Below are 21,840 nucleotides of genomic sequence, written 5' to 3' on the forward strand. Positions count from 1 at the left end.
TTCAGCATGATGCTGAACCAAGCCATGAAAGACCTCAACAGTGAATACGCTGTTTACATCCGGTACCGCACGATGGCAGTCTCTTCAATCTGAGGCGCCTGCAAGCTCACACCAAGACACAAGAGAAACTTGTCCGTGAACTACTCTTTGCAGACGATGCCGCTTTAGTTGCCCATTCAGAGCCAGCTCTTCAGCGCTTGACGTCCTGCTTTGCGGAAACTGCCAAAATGTTTGGCCTGGAAGTCAGCCTGAAGAAAACTGAGGTCCTCCATCAGCCAGCTCCCCACCATGACTACCAGCCCCCCCACATCTCCATCGGGCACACAAAACTCAAAACGATCAACCAGTTTACCTATCTCGGCTGCACCATTTCATCAGATGCAAGGATCGACAATGAGATAGACAACAGACTCGCCAAGGCAAATAGCGCCTTTGGAAGACTACACAAAAGAGTCTGGAAAAACAACCAACTGAAAAACCTCACAAAGATAAGCGTATACAGAGCCGTTGTCATACCCACACTCCTGTTCGACTCCGAATCATGGGTCCTCTACCGGCATCACCTATGGTTCATAGAACGCTTCCACCAGCGTTGTCTCCGCTCCATCCTCAACATCCATTGGAGCGCTTTCATCCCTAACGTCGAAGTACTCGAGATGGCAGAGGTCGACAACATCAAGTCCACACTGCTGAAGATCCAGCTGCGCTGGGTGGGTCACGTCTCCAGAATGGAGGACCATCGCCTTCCCAAGATCGTGTTATATGGCGAGCTCTCCACTGGCCACCGTGACAGAGGTGCACCAAAGAAAAGGTACAAGGACTGCCTAAAGAAATCTCTTGGTGCCTGCTACATTGACCACCGCCAGTGGGCTGATATCGCCTCAAATCGTGCATCTTGGCGCCTAACAGTTTGGCGGGCAGCAACCTCCTTTGAAGAAGACCGCAGAGCCCACCTCACTGACAAAAGGCAAAGGAGGAAAAACCCAACACCCAACCCCAACCAACCAATTTTCCCCTGCAGCCGCTGCAACCGTGTCTGCCTGTCCCGCATCGGACTTGTCAGCCACAAACGAGCCTGCAGCTGACGTGGACTTTTACCCCCTCCATAAATCTTCGTCCGCGAAGCCAAGCCAAAGAAAGAAATAGAATACAAATATTCAATAGATTTCAATGAACTCCTCCCATCATTTTCTAAATTTGGAAGATAAAGCCATTTTCTCTTACCCTTAGGAAACTATAAATTCCATTCATTGTGGTAATTATTTGAGGCTGAATCAGATCATTTGCAGCTTTGGTGTTTCATTGGACCTCAAGTTGAACTCCCAGCTGCAAATAGACTCCATCAATCACACATCAGTGTTAGATGGCATGAAGAAGTTCAGAGTTGTATTTCCACTTGAGAAAATTACTTGTAATTTAAGAGATAAATATCATACATTTTGGAAAATATGGAGCCCATATTTACAAACTGTTGGTATTAACAATTAAATGAATTTTGAACATTCCCTTTCTCATACAGGTCTCTATATATTTATATATTTAAAGGTATCAGAAAGTGAAGTACTCCTGGTGTGGTTTTCTTGTCCCTTGTTTTACTTCTCTTTTTTTTGTAGGGGGGTTGGGGTGGGGGGGATTGATAGGAGGTTTTTCTTTATTAATTTCTTTTCTCTTTTTAACCTTTTTAATAAAATACCACATGTATTTGGATTAAGTTTGAAATATTGTAAATATTTGCTGTGGTTTTATTTTAAATAGTTTTTAAAAATCACACATCAATGGTAACTCTATTAAACTCTATCCCTGTATCAACTCATCTATTGCTGAAAACTTCATCTTTTATTATTTTTAGATTGCATTCAATGTGTACATAAAAGTAAAATTCTCCCAAAATTCTACTTTCTCTATCCTCTCACAACTTTTCCTTTTCCTTTACCACTTTTTAACCTTGATAGCTACCAGTTAAACATAGTATTTTGTTTTTTAAAAAATTTGATGTTTTCTGTCTGACATTAAAGTTTAAAACCCTGCCTCTTCCAAAACTGTTGATGCAATATTTTACCTGTCCACAGTACAACACCTGTATTTCCCTGCATGAATCATTACACAGTAATCTGTTTTACAGAAGGATAAAGTGCAGTTTTTATTGGCCTGATTGGAAGTGTCCAAATCAGCATTGATCAAAAATCAAACCTGAGACTTTGGACTACATGGCTTAGTACATTTATCCAGTGTGGCACCTTGTTGATAACTTAAAAAGAATGAATTTTCATAAATTCCATTCAGTAGGCTGGATGAAAGAATCACATCTTCTGGCCCTATTCACAATGCTATAATGCTGGAAGTTGGTCATGCTACACCATTCCATACATATCACAAAATTCTGCCCAGAACTCTGACCTTCCTAATCAAATGGCATAATTAATGAATGGGTTGGAAATTCTGTTAATGCAGTCATAGAAGTTAATAGATCCTAGTTCCTGCACTTTGAACTTGATATAGAAGCAGAGGTAGTGGTTTGGCCCTTCATTCAATGACTGTACTTTTGCCTAATTGCCACTTTCCTGCACTCACCCCATAGTTTTGATTGCATAATGACCTAAAATCTGTCAATCCATGTCTGAACATTCTGCGATTGAGTCTCCATAGCCACTTTATGTAGAGAATCCAACCCTCACTGACAGTTAATCTTGACATTTTCTTGAGTGGTTGACCTCTTTGATACTGTAATCTCTGATTCTAGATATATCAGCCAGATGCATGAACCCTGTCAAGTTCCCATAAATATTTTGAACATTTCATTGAGATCACCTCTCATGCTAAACTCGGAAGAATAGGTCTGCATGCTTCACCTCTCTTCATCTGACAAACCTTTCTTTCAAGGGGTCAATCTGGTGAACCTTTACTGAACCATCTTGATCATTAACATGAGGGGGAACTTCTTTACTCAGAGAGTGGTTACTGTGTGGAATGGGCTTCCGGGAAAGGTGGTGGAGGTAGGGTCAATTTTGACATTTAAGAAAGAGTTGGATAAGTATATGGGTGGGAGGGGGATGGATGGATATGTGCAGAGTGCTGGTAAGTGGGATTAGAGGAGGGTACTTAGATCAGTGTGGACAAGAAGGGCCGAATTGGCCTGTTTCCGCGCTGTAATTGTTATATGGTTATTATCATATCTTTCCTTGGTTCAGGAGTCTACACCTGTACACAATATTCCTGATGCATTTTTAGCAGGGCCTTGCACATTGGAGCAATCTATCTCTTGTGTTCAAATCCACTTATAATTTTTCTTTTCTAATTCTTTGTTGTTTCCATGTATCAACTTTCAATTATTCATGTTCAAAAACATTCAGATGCCTCTGAACACAAGATTATTTGGTATCTCATCATTTAAAAAAAAAACGCAATTTATTTGAATCAAAATAGATGAATTTACAATTTTCCATTATTTTCTATCTGACATGGAACAATACAGCACAGTTCAGGCCCTTTGGCCCTCGATGTTGAGCCGACCCATATATTCCTTCCTATGTCCTTGCTCAGTTTATATTCTGATGAAAACTACTCCTCCCCTAAACTTCTCTCTGCCTCTTATTTGCATCCCATAATGTCACCTAATTTTGTATAATCAGCAAACTTACATTTGCTATGATAAACTCCTCTTCCAAATTATTCACATAGGTCGTGAATGACCAGCATCTCAATATAGAGTTGCAAGCTTCCTGCTTGAAAGTCATCTGTTTACTTTTATTCTCCAAATATTACTCTCAAAATTATGCATTTTAACCTTGTTTAATAATCTTTCATGTGACTCTTTTCCTTATTTGGCTATTTACAACCTCAAAAATAAGTCTTAAAAAAAAAAAGGTCAAATGTGATTTCTCTTTAACAAATCCATGTTGACTCTGGTCATTCCTGTTACTATTTTCCACATAGCTTGTAAGTTTTCATGGCACACATGAAGTTCCTGTATATTATGTTAATAATGGATACTGCAATTTTCCTAGTACAGGTATCAAAATCAGGTCCATAGTTCCCAAATTTCTCTCTTCTCCTTTCACTAAAAGGTCTGCTAAATCTGCAGAATACAATTTTTCAAAACAATTGGCCTCTAAAATGATAAACCTATAATTATCAGCATGACAGTGAAGTAAATGAATTGGAACAATGGAAATTTGAAATAAAAATGGAAGTTGCTGGAAATGTACAGCAGGTTGGCACAACCTGTGGAGAGAGAAATGGTGTTTGTGCCATTAAGCTCAAACCTTAATTCTGTTTTCTCAACACCAACGTTTTCTGTTTTTAATGCTAAGATAGACATATCATTGATAATTATAATCATCCCTGGGCTGACATTTTGATTCACGGTGCACTTTGAATGTATGCAATTTTTCAATTATGATATGTGCGCAAGTGATTTTTCACATTTTTTTCCTCCATGTATGCATACTATAATTTGTTTCGGTCATTGGAAAAACTGTTTTTGATCATTTGGCCATATGGAATGTAAATTATGCCTTGATATTTTAGAACTTGGTCATTTCCCTGGGGATTTATTTTTGCATCAGGTTTTGAACCTGTAGTGATTGAGAATCTGCTTGAAGGAGATGAATTGCGCACAGATCTACGGACAGTTGAGAGCAAGATCCAACAACTGGGAGCAGAAAATGTCCTTTGTGTTCATTCCACTACTTCTTGCTTTGCCCCAAGGGCCCCTGACAGGTAAATGGATCCTGTTTATGTACAACTTGATAACTGCATTGTACTTTTCCAGAAATTCAGCTTGTACTGTAAAACAAAATGGGATAGCCTGTATATTCACTATTGGTCAGCGACATGCATGCCCTCATGAAACCTTTGAAAGTGATCAACAAAGGAAGGTTAGGTGGGAGTTTGCTTTTTTCTCATTTTGTTAAGTGGCTGTGAGCCAGCTATAACTGCAAATGTGTATTAACCCAAGAATCCCAGCAAGCTGCTTGATTCAAAGCCATCATAGATGAGGCATATTCTGGTTTGCTAGTGAATCTTGTAGCTGAACGAACTGATGAAAGATCCACACTGGTGTAGTTCTTGTGCTGAATCCCAAGAATATGGATAGATAATACCAGGCAGTTCAGCACAGCTTAAAGATCAGTAACTTACATACTCATCTGTATTTAACCAGCTGCCACATTGGAAAACTGTCCAAGGTAAATTTTAATATAGAAGGAGAGATGATGTATAAAATGGTGGGAAAATGCAGCAACAATCCAGAATAATTGTCTGGCTTTGAGCAATATTGCTGGTGATTAGAAATGTGAGAATTAAGCTGTTTTATGTTTATTACAGTAATTTCCTGTAATTTGATCCTTTTTCAATCCTTGTCCTATTTTATTGACCCCATTTGAAAAGTCTTAGCTACAGCAGTCGTTCTTTATACACCTTGATTATTCTCTTCATGCCATCGTTTAAGCTTGTCAACATTTCTTTGTGCTTCCTTCCCTCTGCAAACACTTCTGCTTTTCTTGTAAGTTTTCATGGCACACATGAAGTTCCTGTATATTAAAGAAGTTAATGATGGTCCATTATTGAATAGTTAAATCTTGACTGGGTTTCTAGATAGTCTGTAGAACTATGTAACATTTTTTGACAATTATTGTATTAAGTTTAATTAACATACTTGTGTTTCTATTATAGACTGGAAGAGCTAGCTCAGATTTGTGCAAAATATGAGATTCCTCACATCGTCAATAATGCTTATGGAGTCCAGTTGTCCAAGTGCATGCATCTCATTCAGCAGGTACAAAACAGGCGATAGTTCAAAATATAAAAAATGAGAGAAAAATGTATTTGGAGAAAATAAATGTATTTTTATTTGGTCTAGATGATTAAAATTCATTGGAGTATATTTTCCATTTGGTGAAATGTGTATTTTTGAAGTTGTTCTTTATCTTAGTTCTGCCATAGCAATAGTTAGCTGAGTTCCTGGATTTCTTTACCAGTATGGATCAGCTAAATTTTAATCCTAATTTCCTTTTTTTCTTCTTGGTTGTTTTGTACACTTCTTAACTGGGATGAATTCTAAAATTGAAAAAAAAATCACTATCATGCTGAAGCACTTATTCCCAAGCACCCGCTTCAGATTTTAAACACATAATGAAGACTTGCATTACTTTTGGCATCATTGAGAAAATCGTTCATTTTTATAGATGTCGTCTGCTAAATTAGCGTGATGCTGAGCCCCCAACTGCCTACTGAAGTGGACAAAATGGACCCCCTGTCACTAATTTGGAAAGAGAAGTAGATTTGGTCTGTCTCCTGGTCAAAGATACACTCATAAAATCAGATTTATCCAGTTATTCAACTCCTCCTTTGTTGCCAAGAGGTTTTGTTGCATTGGAATTGGAATTTTGATTGTTTCAATGCATTTGAAGTAATTGGAATGTCAAGTTTTACATGATAAGGAACTTTAAATTCTCTTTATCAAGAAGGTCATCTGGACCATATTTTTTTTTTTGTTTGTTTGCTGCTGGATACAGATGAACAGCCAAATATCCTGAATTTTTGATTGTACATACATTTTTAAAGGAAAACTGCACTTTTCAATATGGGTTCCATTGGCTGTTCATCATTCACCCAAGGAGGTACTCTGTCATAAAACAGAAATGCTGAAAGGAACTCTGGTCTTGGTAGTGTCCTAACCCAAAATATTGACTGACCATTTCTACCCATGGACGCTTTCTGATCCGCTGATTCCCTTCAGCTTCCCCTTGTTCACTCAAAGTTCAAGTGTCTGCAACCTTTGTTCTTCTTTGTTGAAAGAACTTGGCCAATCAAGCAGCATCTGTGGAAAAAAAATACTTAATTTTTCAGGTCAAAAACCCTTCCTCAAAACTAAAATGAGAGAAAGGAAATTAATTTAAAAGACATGCTGGGGGTAGGGGACAATGGGTGAAATAAAAGGAATGTTTAGTTGTCTGAAATAATAGATATCCATTGAAAGGATAGTTATTTTGTTTATTTCAGCATTTCTTTCTACAGCTACTTACATCTCCCGATCTAACTAATTGCTCTTGACCCATGAGATCACTGATTTCTGATAAAAAATAATTGGCAGATTTATTGATGAGGAACTGGATTGAGATTACCTCAGTTTATGGCTTGTCGGAATCTTGCAGGCAATAATGGAAACTTGCACCGATTGCCATTGCATAGATTTCGGTCCATCTCTCAGAATAAAGCCTGAATCATCCTAAATGAGCAACAATGGCTCAGTGTACCAGCTCTAGTAAATCTTGAAAGTCTGAACATACTGTGATTGTAGTAAAAACACAAATTTTGGATGAACTCAGCAGCTTTCACAGCATCCGTAGGAGGTTAAGATATACAAACAACATTTTGGGCCTAGCCCTTTAAGGTATGAGTAAAAAGCAGGCAAGTGCCTGAATTGAAAGGAAGGAAAGAAGAGGCAGGGGGAGGAGTGCAGACCAGCAGGCAAAAGATTTTAGTGGATAAAGATAGGAGGGCAGGAGAGACAAAAGGTGAAAAATTATTGGGGAAGGGTTTTTTTGGCTCTTTGAATGCAATACTTGGGGAAAAGGAAGTGAAAGAGACAAAGCTAGATGAAAAGTAACATAGGGATAGATGGGGGGGTGGGGGGTGAGGTGGATGTGTTTATGGAGCTAACGGAAACCAGAAAGTCAATATTAATGCCATCCAGTTGGAGGGTGCCCAGATGCAAGATGAGGTGTTGTTCCTCCAATTTGCAGGTGGTCTCAGTTTAGCAGTGAATGAGACCATAGACAAACATGTCAGCAAGGGAATGGGGCAGGGAATTGGAATGGGTCGCTATTGGGAGATTCCTATTATTACGGCAGACATAGCTGAGTGCTTAACAAAATGATCTCCCAGTCTGCATCCAGTTTCGCTGATGTAGAGGAGATCACAACTGGAGTACCAAATAGAGTAGATGACCCCTATAGATTCACAAGTGAAGTGTTGCTTCTCTTGGAAGAATTGTTTGGATGCCCTGAATGGTGGTGAGGGAACAGGTGTGGGTGCAAGTGCAGCACCTCCTGCAGTCACAGGTGTAGGTGTCAAGAGTACAGTGGGAGTGGACAAGTGAGTCATATACGGAGTGGTCTCTACAGAAGGCAGAGAGGAGAAGGGAAGATGTGTCTGATGGTGGAATCGCTATTAAGTGGTGGAAATGGCAGAATTCAATATATTTGACGTGGAGGCTGGTGGGTAGTTGGTGAGGACAAGGAAAATCCTTTTCCTGCTATGCATGGGGACAGAGGAGGCCAGGGCATATGCAAGGCTAATGGAGGAGATGCAGGTGAAGAGCCCACCTCCAGTACCCACTGATCTGCTCTAATCTGTTACATGTACTAGTTGCTGGTTGAGCTAATGATCTATACTCAAATGTCAGTTGCAAGCAGTGACTCAACATCAAGTGGTGGTCCTAGAATTACCTGACAGCTTGCTGCATTTAAAGGCTGTTTGGAGATGCATTTTAAAATTGATCAAATATAATTTAAATTTTTTTTAAATTATGTTTTCAAGGTAAACATTAATTTGGATTAAAAAAAAGGGCTTGGATGCAAAATCCATCCCCTCCATTTTAAGTAGCATTACCCAAAACTTGAATGGGATCACTGAACTCGTATGCATTTGCCTTCCTACTTTTTAGTTCAGTGATTCAATTTCCATGATTGAAGTCATATCTCTTAAATCTGAGGTGTAGGATGTATTTTGTATTCAGGCTCTCTTTCAGTAGGTCTAGTCTTGAGTGCAGGACATCTAACTTTCAGCTCATCTTGCATTTCTGGTTCAATCAGCTGTCCTGAACAAGACAAGAAGTGTAGCCAGCGTACAACCAGTGTGATTACTTAGATAGCAAAGTTATGATATTAGTTATGTCCTCATATTGGTTGCTGTTCAAGACAGGTACCGGTAGTTATTTTGTTTAAAAGATGTCCTTGATACTCTCTATACGGAAGTAGAGGAAGTTGGAAAGAAAGCACTTGCACCTGAATTGTTCCTTAATAAGTCGACATGTATTGGCTTACTAAATGTAATTGCTTCTAAAGTAGTTCTAAAGTAGACAAAGGAGGAAACACCCAACCCCAACCAACCAATTTTCCCTTGCAACCGCTGCAACCGTGCCTGCCTGTCAGTCACCAACGAGCCTGCTGCAGACGTGGTCATACCCCTCCATAAATCTTCGTCCGCGAAGCCAAGCCAAAGAAGAAGAAGAAGTTGCTTCTAAAGCTTCCACCATTGTATATATGTCATTTGTGAGATAAAACATAACTAGAATCTTGGTGCAAGGCAAAAGATGCTGCAAAAACTAGTTTTGTATGCTTGATCACCAAGGTCTTCTTTCATAGCAGTGAAAATGGAAACAGTTATTTTAATATTAAGCATAGACACTTAATAAGCAAAATAAGTGATGAGAAATCTGCAGGTCATTGTAATGTTGTGCCTTTCTAGATGAATGACGAGCAGGACCTCAGCAGAATAAGACTTTGTTACACAGGCAACCCTATATTTATGGCATTTCGGGTAATAAAAATTCACCCTTGTAGAATTCATAAATCACTACCCAAAAATTTGAGATGCAGAATAAAGTTCACTCTTGTGGGTTTTATGGGGGGGCAGAGGCAGTGGAAATAAACACAAAACTAGAAAGAAACAAAGTTTGTCAATTTTTATTGATGATCGCTGTGAGCTCGGTGGTCAAAGTGCTTGATTTTTAAAAAAATTTAATGATACAGTACAGTAGAAGCCCCTACTGGCTGATGAAACCCAATTAGCTGACCAACCCTGTATGTTTTAGAGGGTGGGAAGAAACTGGAGCACCTGCAGAAAATCACATACGGAGTGGTCTGGGAGAACACACAAACTCTTTTCAGATAGCACCGGATACAAAACCAGGTCACTGCCCCTGTAATAAGGATGTAATAGCGGAGCATATGACTAGCAGAGAAGGGATTGGACAGAGTCAACATGGATTTACAAAAGGTAAATCATGCTTGACAAATCTATTGGAATTCTTTGAGATGGTGACAGGTAAAATAGATGGGGGAGAGCCAGTGGATGTGGTGTACCTGGATTTCCAAAAGGCCTTCGATAAGGACCCACATAAATGACTGGCATGCAAAATCAAGGCTCATGGGATTGGGGGCAAGGTATTGATGTGGATTGAGAACTGGCTGGTAGATAGAAGACAGAGTGGGATGAACGGCTCATTTTCTGAGTGGCAGGCGGTGACCAGTGGGGTGCCACAGGGATCTGTACTGGGACCCCAGCTGTTCACAATTTACATTAATGATCTAGATGAGGGGATTGAATGTAATATCTGCAAATTTGCAGACGACACTAAGCTAGGAGGGGTTGTGTGCACTGAAGAGGGGGGTCAGGAAGCTCCAGTGTGATTTGGATAAATTGGGGGACTGGGCAGATACATGGCAAATGCACTACAATGTGGATAAATGTGAGGTTATCCACTTTGGTAATACAAACCGGAGGGCAGATTACTATTTGAATGGCAATAGATTGGGAGATGGGGAAGTGCAGAGAGACCTAGGGGTTCTTGTGCACCATTCAGTGAAGGTGAGCATGCAGGTACAGCAGGCGGTTAAAAAGGCAAATGGTATGTTGGCCTTCATATCAAGAGGGTTTGAGTATAGGAATAAGGATACCTTACTGCAGCTGTACAGAGCCTTGGTGAGACCACACCTGGAGTATTGTGTGCAGTTTTGGTCGCCTTATCTGACGAAGGATGTTCTTGCAATGGAGGGAGTGCAAAGGCGATTCACCAGGCTGATACCTGGAATGGCAGGAATGACTTATGAGGAAAGATTGTGCAAATTGGGATTGTACTCGCAGGAGTTTAGAAGATTGAGAGGGGATCTCATAGAGACATATAAAATTCTGGCAGGACTGGACAGAATGGATGCAGATGGGATGTTTCCAATGATGGGAAAATCCAGAACCCGGGGCCATGGTTTGAGGATAATAGGCAAACCATTTAGGACCGAGATGAGGAGGAATTTCTTTACCCAGAGGGTGGTGAATCTGTGGAATTCATTGCCACAGAGGGCAGTAGAGGCAGGTTCATTAAATATATTTAAGAGGGAATTAGATATATTTCTTCAGTATAAGGGAATTAGGGGTTACGGAGAGAAGGCGGGGATGGGGTACTGAACTTTAAGATCACCCATGATCTCATTGAATGGCAGAGCAGGCTCGAAGGGCCGAATGACCTACTCCTGCTCCTATCTTCTATGTTTTTATGTAATATCATTGTGCAATACTAATTGTTCTGCCCTTTATCTCTCTGACTTGGAAGAATGTTTGTTCTTATTGACCCATCGAACATTTGGGTTTTATTAATGCTGTTCTCTGAATCTATACCATTGAAACAGCCAACATTCAAACTGTGTTCTTTGTCCTTTCTGAGATCTGTGACCTCAGATATGATCTTGCACACCTTGATTGTATTATGCATTTAAGACAAATCGGGATTCCTTTCAGCTTCCTGTTAGTATAATTATGGGCTTTTGCTGCCAACCTCTATCCCCTTGTTAGTTTGTCGCTCGCTGATGTTTTAAGGAGATTATTGCAGGTCCATTTACAAAAAGGGGAAATTTCCCTTGACTACATGGACAGGCAGAAGGAGCAGAAATATTTCCCTGCGTTGCACCCTTCTAAAAGTGCAGACTTTTATAACTTTACAGACTTCTCTGGTGATTTGAGTTGAATTGTTTATTGTCACCTGTACCAAGTTACAGTGTAAAACCTTTGTTGTGCATGCTATCCAGTCAACTTAACCTATAATAATAACCTCTGCACAACACCCCCCCCCCCCACCCAATTCCTCCACAACCTTCTCGTTCAGAAATTCACCATCCTCTGGGAGGAGAATTTCTGCGCAGTTCATTTCAAATAACCCTTCATTTGAAACCCTCCCACTAATGGAAATATCTTAACATCACCCTATCATGTCCCCTTAGGATCTCATCTGTTTCATTAAAATCACCTCAGTCTTCTGAACACCAAAGAATATGAATTTAGCTGTGAAATAATAACCTTTTTAACCCAGGAATTAAACTGCTGCTGAATTTCTTTTGGATTTTATCCTGTTATTTCCACCCTTTTTTTAGTAATATCACCAATGAGGACTCGTACTGTATCCTGTACAACTATAAACAATACTTCCTTTATTTCTAAACGTCAAACCCCAGCCATAAAGGCCATTATGGCTTTTGACTTACCAGCAACCTTCTGCACCTGTCTGAAGACTTTTTGTGATTTGTGCACAAGTGCACCTAGGTTGGTGTACATTGTATACGTAATCAGATATGCAAGATAGATTGTCAACAATAGTATACATTAAATAACTTTTACGAGACAGAAGATAGGATAAATATTCGATTTCAGTTAATGCAAAAATAATTATGTTTCAATGGATCTGTTGCTGGTCCCATAAAGTTTTAGATTGGGGTAATATGGGGAGGTTCGAGAACCTGACAGCTGATGGTCAGTTTTTAAACTGTCCTTGAACCTGGAGCTTCTGGACTTCAGACTTATGTACCGTTTTCCTGAGGCATGCAGTGAGAAGAGTTTGTGATCAGGGTGATGGAAGTCCTTTGTGATGTTGAGGAAGCATCTCCAAACCAGGCCATGATGCAAACAGTCAGTATCCTTTCCACAGTACAACTGTGAAAATACAATAGAGGTCAATGATATGCTGAATCTCCTCAAACTTTGTATAAAGCTCATGGAAGATTTTTTTTTGTATTGTTGTCTATCCCATTTAAGAATAGGCTGCAAAGGTCACACCTTCCGGCTTAATGTTGATAATGCAATTCCTTGCAATTCATCAACGGCTCACCGAAACCAACATTGTCAGTTTTAGTATTGCAGTGCACAGGGACACCCAACGATGTGGTTCTGTGAACCTTCTATGTGAATTCCTCACTCGCAACAGAATTGATGTAACTAGCAATGCTCTTTTGATCCAAATCAAATGGTGTGGAGGAACTTCAATGTACAGATTTTTAAATATCAGGATTCAGTGGTACAAGCAAGAATTTTTGCTATTTTTATAAAAATAGAATATTCTTTGGATATTCGATTTGTTAGGTCAGATGGAATCTGTGGAAGAGAATCAGTGTTAGTGTTCAAGTCCGTGAACTTGTGAGAACTCTTGTGATTAAGGGTCACTTATCTGAAACATTGACTGTTTCTCCACAGGTACTGTCTGACTTGCTGAATGTTTCTAGCATTTTCTATTTTCAGATTTCAAATTTATTGTCAGAGTACATACATGATATCACAAACAATCCTGAGATTTTTTTTCCAGCGGACCAGGCAGAATTACTACTTATTGGTAGTGCCAAAAAAATTGTACACGAATGTACACGTGTAAATAAATAAACAACTGTGCAATACAAAGAGGAGGGGGGGAAAAAAACAATAAAGTAAGAGTCCTTAAATAAGTTGGTGGAGGGGTAGCAGCTGTCCTGAACCTGATGGTGCAAGTCCTGTGGCACCTATACCTCTTTCCTGATGGCAGCAGCGAGAACAGAGAGTGTGCTGGGTGATGTGGATCCTAGATTATTGCTGCTGCTCTCCAACGGCAGCGTTCACTGTAGATGTTCTCGATGGTGGAGAGGACATTGCTTGTGATGTCCTAGGTTGTGTCCACTACGTTTTGCAGGGCTTTACGCTCAGGGGTATTCATATCCCCATACCAGACTCTGATGCAGCCAGCCAGTACACATTCTACTACACATCTGTAGAAATTTGCCAGGGCTTCTGATGTCAAACCAACCCTCTGCAAACTCCTGAACAAGTAGAACTTAAATATAAGTTTCACGTTTTTCGCCTCTGAATCCCCCCCAATTATCATTGGATCGTACACGTCTGGTTTTCCCTTTCTGATGTCAACAACCAGCTCCTTGGTTTTGGTGACAATGACTTCAAGGTTGTTGTTGGTGCACCATTGAACCAAGTTTTCAATCTCCCTTCCGTATCCTGACTCATCGCCCCTTTTCATACAACTCGCTACAGTGGTATCATCAACAAATTTGTAGATGGTGTTGTACCAAGCCACACAGTCATAGGTGTAAAGTGAGTAGAGCAGGAGCTAAGAACACAGCCTTGTGCTCCGGTACTTATGGAAATTGTGGAGGAGATTGTGGGCTGGAAGTGAGGAAATCGAAGATCCAATTACTCAATGGGTTGTTGAGTCCAAGGTCTTGGAGTTTGCTGATCAATTTTGAGGAGATTGTGACAGAGTATTTTGAGGTGGTTTGGGAGGAATTGCTGGAGCAGCTTGCACACACGCATGTTAAAACACAGATTGTTTGCAGGTCTTTCAGAGTGCTTTTTGCAAAAATGCAACAAAGTATCAACATACAGCTTGCCTGGGAGAGCATGTGATTTTTGCAGGCAGGGACAGAACAACTTTGCTCTCAGAGAGGGAGGGAGTGAGAGAGAAAGGATCACAGAAATCAGTTCCAGAGGGACAAGCTGGCAAACTTTGGAAAGCTGCCTGGTCAAAGGAGAAGACTGGCAGTCTGAAAGGTGACCTGAAAGAAAGAGGATCATCTGGAGAACCTTGAAAGGGGCAAGCTTCGTCAGCAAGACTGATTGAGAAGGAATCAGTTGTGGATGTCCTGGAAAAGGAATCTCTCTCAGTAAACCACCGAGAACCCTTCTGAGTGGTAACCATTTGCCTGTTAAGCACCAAAGACTGGTGAACTTTATTAATGCTAACTTCTGTGCACAGTACAAGAATTGCCTGCAATCTGTGGGATTGGATCTAAAGAACTTTTCTAATCTTAAATATACATTACACACACCTGCTCTTAGTATTAGAGGGGAGATTAGGTAGGTTAAGTAATAAGTTAAAGTTTAATTCTGTTTTCTTGTTCAATTATAATTAAAAACTACTTTTGTTTAAGTAACCCTATGTTGTAGTGTATATATATTACTGCTAGTTTTTGGGGTCCTCTGGACTCCGTAACAAGATGCTGAACTGTATTTGATAAAGAGCATCCTGATGTGTGCATCTTTGTTGTCGAGGTGTTTCAGGGCTTTGTGTAGAGCCAATGAGATGGCATCTGCCTGATGCTACAATAGGTGAATTGGAAAGGATCCATGTTGCCACTTAGACAGAGCTGATATGCTTCAGCACCAGCCTTTCAATACACTTCATCACTGTTGATATAAGTGCCACTGGTCGATAGATAGTCATTAAGGTAGGTTACCACATTCTTCTTGGGTAATGGAACGGTTGATGCCTGCTTGAAACAGGTGGGTACTATGCCCTGCCGGAGCGAAATGTTGAAGTTATCCATGAATATGTTGATCAGCAGTTTTATTACTTGACTGCATACTCCATCTGGACCGGATGTATTCCTCAGATTCACTCTCCTGTGAATACAGGACTGGAGAGGATCATCAGGGGACATGGGGATGTGCATTGGTGGTTCTTTTTTGATGTTGTGGTCAAATTGAATGTAGAAGACATTGAGTTTGTCAGGGAGTGAAGCTTTGCCGTATCCGACTGCATTTGATTTTGTTTTGAGGCAGGTTATGTCTGCTACAGACATCTTGCAATTAGGCTCTGCCACAGCAGTTGGGTATCACTCATGGATTCCATTTTCATCCATAAACTTCACGGACTTTTAGCTGTTGTGTTTTTTATCCATTGTTGCTCCATGATATTGTGGCTTTTCCAAAAATATAGATCAAATTATACTCTGGAGGTAAAATTTTGTTAATTGTTAGGCATCTGGATTCAAGTGTAGCGCTCACTATTAAAATGTAAAGCTCCTTGGTGCTCTGGCTAAAGTGACTGATCAGAGACTGAACCTGGATATTCTGGGGTTCATTTTCTAATGTATACAGAAAGCTCTACAACACTCAAACTGACCCAGATTTGGTTGTTTAAAGGATAGAATATGTGGCAAATGAATGATTGCTGCATATAAAGATGCTCCGGCAATATAAGTGGAACAATGTTGGAGAGTGTACATTAATCTTTGTCAAGACCATACCTGGGAGCCTTTAATGTTGACACTGGCTTCCTGAAATTGAAAGTGTTTCATTGCCTGCACTCAACATCATTCATCTTAATGAAATCTGCATTGCACCAATTCTATATTTTATAAAATACATCATTAAAATAATTCATTTTTGATTGTATCCCCTTTTATTTCTGTTCTCATAGTGCACTACTAATTATTTCTTAATTGATGCTCCCCAAATCCTGTCGCTTTTCACCCTTCCATTGATTAAACTGGATTAGAAAGGTTACTGAGCACGACATTGCGGGAATTGAATTTATGTTGGATGCAGTCACCTTTCTCAGTATACATAATCACCTGAGATTTTTGGGGTCAGGCCATCCTTCAGGCATTCTCTTTGATGCTGTGAATTTGTTGTTGGCAAATTTAAAATATCTCCATCGCTTAAATCTGTTAAAAACTGTTAAAATAGTACATGTTCAGTACTATTACATGATAATAACGGAATCTTGAATTTAAATCACTCTCTGGTATTTTTAACTAAATGTACATCACATGTGTTCAGCTTCCCTTTGACACATTTAAATTTGACATAGTATGTTTTTAAAGTGGTAGTTAGAATAATATTTTCTTTTGTTTCAGACCTCACTTTGTTTTCTATTTTAATTAGGGAGCTCGCATTGGCCGAATAGATGCCTTTGTACAGAGTTTAGACAAGAATTTCATGGTTCCTGTAGGTGGTGCTATAGTTGCTGGTTTTGACGATGTCTTCATACAAGAAATCAGCAAAATGTATCCAGGTAATTCATTATATACAAGTTGGCAAAATATTTTGCAGTTATGGTGGCTATTACGACAAGGTTGGCTTTCATTCATGTCCAGATTGGCTGAGGAAAACCATTGATGCAAATTCTGGTTTAGCCTCAATAATCTCAATTTCATTTAGGATGCTGGACATTGATTAAGCTTTCAATATATGTGAAAAAAATCATAAGATTAAGTTCAAAATTCTCTGAGGGAGCAGTTGTTTCACTGTTATCAATATTGATGACATAGATAAGAAGACTAATGGAATTTTATTTCATAATATATTGAATTGTAATTAGAAATGAAAAGGGTTTGAGTTTATTTCATGCTATTTAAAATAAAACATAACTCAATAATTTTTCCCTCCTTTTTTTCTCTTTTAAAAAACCCTTTGGAAGTCAAAATAGAAATTGTGTGATGCAATAACATCTTTTTAAAATTTGATGGACATCTTGTAAAGTGTCTGTACTGTTCTGCTTTTTTATCTGTAGCACAGACGCTGGAAAATTACTAGACACATTCATTGATATTGTTTCTTTGAAGTTTTCTTGGAAATCATAGGGGGGAGATTGATCGAGCACCCACCAACAAATCATCATGGATTAAACTATATCAGAGGTGTCATGTTTTTGGCCCAATTGGTATGATTTTTCTGGTCACCGCTTCCTTTTACAGCCATGCACATCCTGATATCTCAACAGTGTGACCATATGAGACACAGCTGAAATTAATTTTGTATTTTTTGTCATTGTTTCTAAAATCTTTATAATCAATTTTAAGAACAGATTTAATTTGTGGAACATTTAAAATATTTATTTTAAATTAAGGGATTTAAAAAGCTCGTCTCTACCTACCTTTTTCATTCACATTGGCAACCCAATCAAAGGAATGTCATGAAGGTGAAGGGCCAAATATGAAATGTATGCAACTCCTCAATTCATTGCAATGAGGAGCTGCCTCTGGACGCAGCAAGATTTCAGATGCATCTGCATCCAACTTTAAGCACGTTCCATACTGCCACTCTGCAGTACACAGATGAGAAGTCTGGAAGGAGATGACATACATGCTGATACTTATCTGCTGAGTGAGAGTTTACTATCATTCTTGGAAGCACAATGTACAGATGTACTGAACATATTGCTTGGTATAGCTACCTAGAGATATAAATACACTAATAAATATGTATAAATTATGTTACCACTCAATAGGGGAAAATAATATGAAATGATAGATAAATATTCACAGTTGCAGTTACTGCAAAAAATGTGATGTCACAACAGTGCAAACAGATCTTCAGTGGTCTTGGACTAGTGTTACAGTTTGGGTGGTTCAGGGAGTCCAAGAGATGGATAGCTGTTGGAAACAAAATTATTGTTCAACCTAGAGGTGCCAGACTTCTGGTTTTTGTACTTTCTACTTGATTTAGCAATTACTACTGTGATTTATATTGTTGGAATTTTGATTTTTTTTATCATCTGCAAAGCTTGGTGCCATGACTGAAGTACTTCTTGCATGGAATTTAGAAATGGCTAAACTAAGTAATAAGAATATTTCCCACTAATATTTCTAGGCCGAGCTTCAGCTTCACCCTCCGTGGATGTTCTGATAACCCTGCTATCACTTGGTGTGAATGGATACAAGCGTCTCTTAAAAGAGAGAAAGGTGAGTTTATGACATCACAGTCCACATTCGTACATAGTTGTTCTGCTCTCATTCATAACCAATTTCAAGTAATCTGCTCCCCCCTCAGTCCCTGTCTTTCTCCTTCTCGTCCACCTAGGTTCTGTCACACATCTTTGCAACACCCCTTCCCCATAGGTTCTCTATCTACCCACCACAGCACACCCTTCCCACCATATCCCCGCTTCCATTGTTTCCATCAGCCTACTAGACTTCACTTTTGTAGTTCCACTTATCTCAGAATCAGAATTTATTGTCATGAGCATGTCACGCCATATGTTGTTTTGTGGCAGCATTACGGTACAAATATTGCAATAAATGACATTTTAAAATAAATAGATTAGTGCAAAAGTAGGAAAAAATTAGGTCGTGTTTGTGATTCGTTGTCCATTCAAAAATATGGCAGAGGAAGCTGTCCTTGTGCCGCTGAGTGCTGGTTTTCAGGCTCCTGTACCTTCCTGATGGTATCAGTGTGAAGAGGGCATGGTAAGGATCTTGAGGATAGAGGCTGCTTTCTTGAAACACTACCTCTTATAGATGTTCTTTATGGAGTGAAGACTAATGCCCATGATGGTGCTGGCTGAGTTTACAGCTGTCTAGTTTTATCGTGCCCTGTGCATTGGCACCTCCATACCAGAGAGTGATACAACCAGTCAGAATGCTCTCCATGGTACACCTGTAGAAATCTGCAAAAGTCTTTGGTGATGTACCAAATCTCCTCAAATCTCACAAAGTTTAAGCACTGGGGAGCCTTCTTCGAGATGGAAGCCACAGGAGAGGTCTTTAGAGATTTAGATTTACCATATTTATTGTCAGAGTACATACAGGGCACAGGGAGAGCAGCGGCGGCCCCGGCCCCGGTCCGGGCGAAGGGTAGACGGCGGCGGCCCCGATACGGGCAGGAGCAAGGGGGAGGCGGCGGCCCCAGTCCGGGCACAGGGAGAGCAGCGGCGGCCCCGGCCCCGGTCCGGGCGAAGGGTAGACGGCGGCGGCCCCGATACGGGCAGGAGCAAGGGGGAGGCGGCGGCCCCAGTCCGGGCACAGGGAGAGCAGCGGCGGCCCCGGCCCCGGTCCGGGCGAAGGGTAGACGGCGGCGGCCCCGATACGGGCAGGAGCAAGGGGGAGACGGCGGCCCCGGCCTCGGTCGAGTGAGGCAGACGGAGGCCCCGGTCCGGGCAGTATGGACCGACCTAGGAGGGGAGGCAGGCCCCTCCAGCCCGGGTAAGAAACCTGCATAGGAGAAGGCCACTCCGATATAAAACCTACGACCCAAGGACCTCGCTGCCACGTCCCAGCTTGCTTGGCCACGGCACACGAACCATGGGTGTAAAGGGTGGGGCCAGTACTGCGCGCACTGCACTCCACCTAAAAGCTCCTTTGCGCAGGCCCGAGGACAGGTCCACGTCCTCCCCCTCCACGTCCTCCCCCTCCACGTCCTCCCCCTCCACGTCCTCCCCCTCCACGTCCTCCCCCTCCACGTCCTCCCCCTCAAAAGATGCTCACAAACTCAAGCTAGCATGCTGGAACATCAGAACCATGCTAGATAAGACTGACAGCCATCGACCTGAACGTCGGTCTGCCCTCATTGCACATGAACTCCTCAGACTTGACATCGACATAGCCGCTCTCAGTGAAGTCCGCCTGGCAGATGTAGGCAGCTTCCAAGAACGCGGCGCGGGCTACACACTCTACTGGTCTGGCAAGCCTTCGGATGAACGACGCCTATCTGGTGTAGGCTTCATGGTCAAGAGCTTCATTGCCTCCAAACTCGAAAACCTTCCGACAGGCCTCTCGGACCGAATCATGTCCATGCGACTCCCACTTCAAAACAAGCGTCACATCACCCTCATCAGTGTCTATGCTCCAACCCTCCAGGCGGAACCAGCAGAAAAGAACAAGTTCTACACCGACCTGCGCAACCTCATCCAACGTACCCCTACAGCCGACAAGGTTGTCATCCTGGGCGACTTCAACGCTCGTGTCGGCAAAGACTCAGAAACCTGGCCAGGAATCCTGGGCAAGCATGGCGTCGGCAAGTGCAACGACAATGGGCGCCTCCTGTTGGAGCTCTGCGCAGAACAGCGGCTTGTCATTACAAACACCCTTTTTCAGCAGAGGGACAGCCTTAAGACCACCTGGATGCATCCCCGATCCAAACACTGGCACCTCCTGGACTACATCCTGGTGCGAGAAAGTGACAAACAAGATGTGCTCCACACCAGGGTCATGCCTAGCGCGGAATGCCACACTGACCACCGGCTGGTTCGCTGCAAGCTCAACCTTCACTTCAAGCCAAAGCCCAGGAACAATAAAGCCCCCAGAAAGAGGTTCAATGTTGGAAAACTGCAGTCAGACGAAGCGAGAGGAAACTTCCAGGCAAACCTCAAAGCAAAGCTCGACGTTGCAACCCGCCTCACGGACCCGTCCCCTGAAACCCTCTGGGATCAGTTGAAGACTACCATACTGCAATCCACTGAAGAGGTACTGGGCTTCTCCTCCAGGAAAAACAAGGACTGGTTTGACGAAAACAGCCAGGAAATCCAGGAGCTGCTGGCAAAGAAGCGAGCTGCCCACCAGGCTCACCTTACAAAGCCGTCCTGTCCAGAGAAGAAACAAGCCTTCCGTCGCGCATGCAGCCATCTTCAGCGCAAACTCCGGGAGATCCAAAATGAGTGGTGGACTAGCCTCGCCAAACGAACACAGCTCAGCGCGGACATTGGCGACTTCAGGGGTTTCTACGAGGCTCTAAAGGCTGTGTACGGCCCCTCACCCCAAGTCCAAAGCCCGCTGCGCAGCTCAGATGGCAAAGTCCTCCTCAGCGACAAGATCTCCATCCTCAACCGATGGTCAGAACACTTCCAATCTCTTTTCAGTACCAACCGCTCAGTCCAAGATTCCGCCCTGCTCCAGCTCCCTCAACAGCCCCTAAGGCTAGAGCTGGATGAGGTTCCCACCCTGGATGAGACATATAAGGCAATCGAACAACTGAAAAGTGGCAAAGCAGCAGGTATGGATGGAATCCCCCCAGAAGTCTGGAAGGCTGGCGGCAAAACTCTGCATGCCAAACTGCATGAGTTTTTCAAGCTTTGTTGGGACCAAGGTAAACTGCCTCAGGATCTTCGTGATGCCACCATCATCACCCTGTACAAAAACAAAGGCGAGAAATCAGACTGCTCAAACTACAGGGGAATCACGTTGCTCTCCATTGCAGGCAAAATCTTCGCTAGGATTCTACTAAATAGAATAATACCTAGTGTCGCTGAGAATATTCTCCCAGAATCACAGTGCGGCTTTCGCGCTAACAGAGGAACCACTGACATGGTCTTTGCCC

General features: G+C 41.6%; 1 protein-coding gene across 7 annotated transcripts in view; it reads left to right on the forward strand.

Moving 5' to 3' along the window:
- The window catches only part of sepsecs (Sep (O-phosphoserine) tRNA:Sec (selenocysteine) tRNA synthase), a 138,921-nt gene that overhangs the window by 68,572 nt on the left and 48,509 nt on the right, over positions 1–21,840 (forward strand). For all 7 annotated transcript variants that reach the window (XM_069925039.1, XM_069925040.1, XM_069925044.1 and 4 more), the window contains 4 exons: positions 4,566–4,719; positions 5,674–5,776; positions 16,693–16,822; positions 18,400–18,491. In XM_069925039.1, coding sequence (XP_069781140.1) covers positions 4,566–4,719; positions 5,674–5,776; positions 16,693–16,822; positions 18,400–18,491 — 479 coding nt within the window. The remainder of the gene's footprint in view (positions 1–4,565; positions 4,720–5,673; positions 5,777–16,692; positions 16,823–18,399; positions 18,492–21,840) is intronic.

Source organism: Narcine bancroftii, chromosome 3 (assembly GCF_036971445.1).
Source record: "Narcine bancroftii isolate sNarBan1 chromosome 3, sNarBan1.hap1, whole genome shotgun sequence".
NCBI classification, from domain to species: domain Eukaryota; kingdom Metazoa; phylum Chordata; class Chondrichthyes; order Torpediniformes; family Narcinidae; genus Narcine; species Narcine bancroftii.